We start from the raw sequence: 6510 nt of genomic DNA, 5'->3' as shown, positions 1-6510 counted from the left end.
CCAGGCACTGGAAGGTTCTATAAGGTCTCCCTGGAGCCTTCTCTTCTCCAGGCTGAACAAGCCCAACTCTCTCAGCCTGTCCCCATAGCAGAGGTGCTCCAGCCCTCGGAGCATCTTCGTGGTCTCCTCTGGACTCGCTCCAACCAGTCTATATCCTTCTGATGTTGGAGGGCCCAGAGCTGGATGCAGAACTGCAGGTGGGGTCTCAGGAGAGCAGAGTAGAGGGGTAGAATCCTCTCCCTTGACCTGCTGACCACACTGCTCTGGATACAGGCAGGATAAGGTTATATCTGTTATTTTCTGTTTTCCCCTTCCTGAGGGAGTTTCTCATCCATCCCAGAGGATAGGGGACCTCCTGTGAGCAGGTAAGGGTTGCTGTGGGTGTAAAGAGCCATGTTTCTGTCCCTGCAGCTGTGCAGGAGGAGAGGCAAAGGAGCAGGGAGAGGAGTGAGAACGAGGCTGAATCCACAAGCAGTGGCAGTGAGGACATGCCCGTGGAGAGGATCCTGGAAGCTGAGCTGGCAGTCGAACCCAAGACGGAGGCGTACAGCGACATGAACACAGAGAGCTCGGTAAGGGGCACTAAAATCACTCGCAGCTTGAGATGGGAGCCTTCGAGCTGTGGGTTGAAAAGACAAATCCCATGTGAACGGCTAGTGTTTTTGCAAGGGGCTTTTGCTTCACACCACCTAAAAATCACCAACATTTTTGAAGTTATGCTCAATAACAACTAGAAAACAACTTAAACACCATTTTCTAGCATTTTTTTCCAGTTCCCTTGGGTTACGACGAGTAGATAGGGCAAGAGCTGGATGCTGGAGAGTCTGAGCCCAGTGCTGGCTTCCACAGTTGCACAGCCATGGGTACTGCTCATCTGCCCCAGTGACCAAGACTGGAATGGAGCTGAACACAGCACGTTTACTGCTGTGGTCTTACTGAAATGGATAAAACTGCTGTTCATGGCCATTCAGAGGTTGCTTGGTGGCTTTGAGATGTGCCCTGGGGAGCAGGGCTGCAGCTTTTGCCATGCAGAACAGCAAGCAAACAGAGAAGTCTAGCAACCAGCTAATTTGGCTGGTTGTAGAGGGAATAGTGGTAATAAATATCTTCTCCTCCCCACAGCACACAGCTGGGATTATTGGCAATTTGATAGTTTTATTTGTGGCTCTGAGGATCGTTAACTTGACCTGATACTGTGCGCAGTGCAGGCAGTGGGTGATCAAAGATTTTACATCGACACATTATCCTCTTGTCCTCTGCTCTCTTCCTTTTTGATATCTCTCTTAATTAGACAAATGACCCTGTCACCAACATATGCCATGCGGCTGACAAGCAGCTCTTCACGCTCGTCGAGTGGGCCAAGCGAATCCCACACTTCTCCGACCTGACGCTGGAAGACCAAGTCATTCTCCTGCGAGCAGGTAGTGTCCCCTGCTTTGGGGTTATTCCTGGTACCCCATCCCTTCTCTGGGCTATGTGCCATGCCAGCCAGGCTGCATGGTGGATGGGAGATCCTGAGCTGATCTGTCCCTGCTGTCACAGGGCGAGCAACCCATCCTGAGCCATGATGAACGGTTGGCAAAGGCTGTGGATATGGCAGTGGAATCTGCTGCTTGTTCCCCTCCTCATGCAGACATGTAGGAGGGCTGGGGAACATGAATAAGTGTCTCTTGTTAATGCAATTTCTATAACTGCAGAACTTGTGCCCCACAAAGATCATTAATGTGTAACAAGCAAAATGATGTAAAGGGGTTGCTGATGCAATGAATATGCTGGTTTGTCCTCCTAAACACCCGTATTTTCTTTTTTCTTATTTTTTTCCCCTTTTGAGTCTTTTTCTGCACCTTCCTTGCTGCTGTTCAGGGTTTGACACCCCTTGCAGTGTTCGCCAGGGTGCAGTTGTTACCTGAGGTCCCATTTTTCCTTTGAGCCAAGGCAGAAGCCAGCGGAAAGAAACCAGCTCTCTGCTGCATGACTTTTTTTCTTTTTGCTAAACTGCCTCTTGCGTCCTGCACACCTCCTCTTGCAGGCTGGAACGAGCTGCTCATTGCCTCTTTCTCCCACCGCTCCGTGTCAGTGCAAGACGGCATCCTTCTGGCCACGGGCTTGCACGTGCACCGCAGCAGTGCTCACAGTGCTGGTGTGGGCTCCATCTTCGACAGGTACGTGGCCAGTTTCTGTCATCCCCTAGCAGCAGTGCCCAGTCTTTCCTCTCTGAATGGGAAACATGTCCTTAGTGAGAGTGAGACCAAACCCATGGCGATTCGGGGCAGAACTAGCTTATGATGAGGAAGGGGACACCTGACTGGCTTAAAAAGCAAGAATGGGGTGAAAGCACCTTGGAAAGCGAGTTGCAGCTGCAGAAGATGTTTTGGTTGGATATGCAGGGGAAGGAATGCTTCTCTGCCTTCTCTCAAGTTTGCCACAACTGGATCTGGAGGTAATACTGATCGGTGAGAGCTTTGGCTGGCAAAGCCTTAGAGCCCAGCTTGCTCTCCACACATGCTGTCCATGCCATGCCTGCTCCCTGCCTGGCAGGGCTCTGCATTACACCTGCCAGTTGTGTAAGGGTGGTAAGGGCAGTGCCTGTGTGTTGCACAGTGAAATCCTGACAAAAACCCCTGCGGTTTACCCCAAGTGAATGCACGTCGTTCTCCGTAGCCCGAACAGAGCACAGAGGGCGTGTGCTGAGCAACGTGAGAACAGGAGTGAATTAGATGCTCGGGTCTATGAATGCTGCTGATGCACCTGTGGAAGAGCAGTGTGTGATCCCTCAAGGCTGCCTCTTCCTGCAGCGAGGAATTGGGTGTATTCCCAGTGCCTGTCCCAGATGCTGTTCAGCCCCCAGCCTTGCTTTCCATACCTGTCTCTGATCGCCTTCCCGCCCATGTCCCCCCCCACACAGGGTTTTGACAGAGCTGGTGTCCAAAATGAAAGACATGCAGATGGATAAGTCGGAGCTGGGATGCCTGCGAGCCATTGTCCTGTTCAACCCAGGTGAGTCTGAGACCTGGGGCAGCCCCAGGTGACACACACATCCCCTCAGTGGGTCACAGGCAGGAGGGCTGTGACTCTCAGCATCAGGCCTGCAGACAGATTTGTCCCAGTCTCTGGGTGCACGATTAGAGCCCGATTCTTTCCCACCACGCACACAGTCACCTTGCTGGCAATGGAAAACTCTCCTCTGCAGTGATTCCTTCCCTACTCTCTCCTTTTATCCAGATGCTAAGGGTTTGTCCAGCCCCTCAGAAGTGGAATCGCTGCGGGAGAAGGTCTATGCCACGCTGGAAGCCTACACGAAGCAAAAGTACCCCGAGCAGCCAGGGCGGTGAGTGTCCCCAGGCGAGGCAGGCACCTTAGTGCAGCACCCTGGAAGAGGAGAAGGAGGCAGGGGCGTCTGTGCTACCTCTGTCTGAGCCCCTGGAGCAAAGCAAGGGCAGGACACCAGCCAAAACTGACAGCCCAGCCCTCTCAGTGCCCTAATCCTGGGCTGGAGCCTTCAAGGCACCTAGGAGATGCAATTTTCTTGCTTTTCAAGCCAATCCTACCCTCTACTGGCCAAGCTCTCGAAACGCGGATGATGAGCTTTCCTCATCATCACCAGGCGAGTGACGAACCCCTCAGCATCTTCTGCTATTTTTGGCTCTGCATGTGACCGCAGAGGGGCTGCAAGTGGGACATGGGAGACAGGCTGCCTGCTGCACCCCCTTGCAGCTGCGCCTCGAAACAGGAGGCAGCGGCTGACAGCGGTGCTGCTAGGGGGGGTTGTGCACCCTCTCTGGGGGCCTGAGATTTTTGACAGATATTTTGAGAAGGATTTAAATGGCACCATGGAGATGGAAATCACCAGTTCAAGTCTTGGAGAGCAAATCTGGATGTATCTTGGTTTGGGTTTTTTTGTTTGCTTGTTTGTTGGGGTTTTTTTAAGCTTTAAAAATGCTAAATTCTGTTTTCAAAAGATATGTGTTCCCTCCACACCTGTGTTGAGAAATGCTTATTTTGAAAGCATAGGGCAATCTAAGATGGAGAACTCTCCAAGGCGTTTTGGGGGAGGATTTGAGTTCTGCTCTCCTGAGGTTTGGTGCAGGCTTGGAAGCACGTAGGAGAGAGTAGCCGGTGTCTCCTGCATTTCTCCCCTCCGGGTTTGCCCAACCCCCCCCGGCCCCTGCCAGCGCTGCGGTCCATCGGGCTGAAGTGCCTGGAGCACCTCTTCTTCTTCAAGCTGATTGGGGACACCCCCATCGACACCTTCCTCATGGAGATGCTGGAGACACCCCTTCAGGTCACTTGAGGGGCTGGCTCCACTCTGGCCAGACCTTGGCCCCACCCCCCATGCTCCTGCACAGCCTCCCACCCCTCTGCTCTGGGCCTACGAGACCCCAAGAGATGTCCCTTCCGCTCCTCCTCGGTGGGATTGTTGTGGTTTTGTACATCTGTAAATCAACCCCCTCTAACCCTCCCTGGCCTGGCTGTGGTGGGTCACAGATCCTCCAACCTGCCCCCACCCCTGTACAGATAATTGCTTTAAATTATTTTTTCACTCTTGATAAAAGCCAACAAAACAAATAAAATAATGGCAGGCACTGATGGGAGCTGGGAGAGCGGTGTCCTCTTTTGCTGCGGTCGCAGGTCTGGCTTGGGATGGGGCTGAGGGGCCCTTTGGGCTGCCCGAATTGGCCTCCTGAGACTCTTGGGTAGCCCAGATTGGAACAGGAACATCACTTGGGATACCGCTGCGTGTGCCGGTGCGCACGGTCCTCTGGCCAAGAGAGAACGGGTACTGTTGCTTCTTGCTCCCGAAAGACCTGGAGAAACTTGCTGCTTTGAACCGGAACATTTAATTCCACCATCTTAAAAAGAAACTCCCGAACTTTGGATTTTTGAAGTAATTTAAGAAGTGACTTTTTAATGTGCCTTTTTTCTTTTCTGAGCAAGCCTGGACACTGAAGGAAGAACCGAAGTGCTTCATTTTGGTCTAGGTGGAGTATTTTGGGGTGACCCAAACCTGGTGTGCGCATGGATAATTTTCATACTTCTGAAGCTTCATGGATCCTTTTTTTTTTTTTTTTCCTTGCTGGAAACAGACTCTTCAACCCCAAATTTATAATCTCATACCTCCATAAGTGAAACTTGCGGAGAGGGAAAGCCCAAGACACTAACAAAAGCTGCCTCAAAGGTCTGTCTGGTCTTTCCCCTGCTCAAACGGTGCTGCTGGAGCTTCCCGTCGCAACTGAGCTAACCAGAGTCAAACGAGTTAAAGACATGAATTTGTTCACTACGCAGAGCTTATCCTGGTGGGAAAACATCCTCCCAGGAACCCAGCAAAACTGCCTGTATTATTATTCATAAAACAGGTGTAGTGTTAAGTGATCTGCCCCCTCTGACCCTCTCAGCAGACAGTGCGGTGAGATGCAGCCGCGCTTCGTCTGTCTGCGTGACAGATTGCAACGCTGCCGCTCGGCGACTCGGGGAAGGCTGGGGGAAAGGGGGAGAGACAACAGGAAAGAAAGAAGGATAAAAATGAAACGGTTTGTTAAAACTCCCGCACGGGGACATGATTCATCGTCCGGTACCTCACTGTGAAAAGGAGAAAGGAAAAAAGCGGGAGAAAGGAACAAAAATCCAAAATTATGAAAACTCTGATGTTCTTTTTTCTTTTTATGACCCTGGAAAAAAAAAACAAACCATTTTTTCTTTTTATGACCCTGGAAAAAAAACAAACCAGGGAGACCTTCAGAAGAGGTGAAAACCATTGAGTAAGGTGCTATTTTTAATTGAAGAGGTAATTTTCCATTAAAAGGGAAGTGGTTAAAGACAGAAACTATTCAACTTGCTCATTGTAAAACCTTTGCCAGAGCTGGAGAGACTGCACGCGCAAGTCTGGGCTGGGGTGGTACCCACAGAACGCTGCGGGTTGAGCACAGCAAGAGGTTACTTCCAGAATTCCTCCTGAAGAGCAGTGGGTTTTGAAGAGCCTAGCTCCCAGCTAGCTGGGTTGAGTTTCTTTTAGCTTCGAGGGCCCTGGGTTTCTCTTGACCTCCCAGCTCTCAGCTTTGATGGTTTAAATCAGGGTTGGCTGGCAGTAGCAGGTACAGCAAGAGAAGGGCTGCAGGAGCTGATGCCACTGAAGATAGACCATGTGGCATTAATGTGTTTTGTTGAAATACACAGAGGAAAACCTGAAGGTCCTCATGCCTGCAGCAGAACTCTTGTTAAGATGGTGTCTGAGTGCTGTTTCGGAGCTCTGCAGTGCTCAGTGGTAACTCAGGCCGTGCTCTGGGCTGAGCTGCTGCAGCACAGTGGGCTGACCCAGCTGGAGAGTGCAAGATGCTTCCACACCAACAGTGCTGCCTCTTTCGGGAGCTCACAGGCTGTCCTTAGCACACAGTTGTTGTAGCTGTGACCATAACTGCAAGTCTGTAGTTTAATTTGGGCAAGACATCCGAAAGTGCTCTGGGCCATGCTCAACACTCTCTGATAAGGGTTTAACATAGTGTGATAGAATCACAG

General features: G+C 51.2%; 1 protein-coding gene across 1 annotated transcript; it reads left to right on the top strand.

Annotated features, from left to right (window-relative positions):
- Positions 1-411: 411 nt before the first annotated feature.
- LOC104509319 (retinoic acid receptor RXR-gamma-like) lies at positions 412-4291 on the top strand (the record flags this gene model as incomplete). The annotated part of the gene is given in 6 exon segments (XM_010151215.1): positions 412-572; positions 1292-1421; positions 2030-2162; positions 2906-2997; positions 3223-3334; positions 4114-4291. Coding segments are annotated over 6 exon segments (806 nt in total), but the record flags the coding sequence as incomplete, so codon positions are not given.
- Positions 4292-6510: the final 2219 nt, after the last annotated feature.

This window comes from Eurypyga helias, unplaced genomic scaffold (genome assembly GCF_000690775.1).
Source record: "Eurypyga helias isolate BGI_N326 unplaced genomic scaffold, ASM69077v1 scaffold43074, whole genome shotgun sequence".
Lineage (NCBI taxonomy): Eukaryota > Metazoa > Chordata > Aves > Eurypygiformes > Eurypygidae > Eurypyga > Eurypyga helias.
The sequence above is the reverse complement of the archived record's forward strand: the minus strand, read 5'-3'. Positions and strand labels throughout refer to the sequence as shown.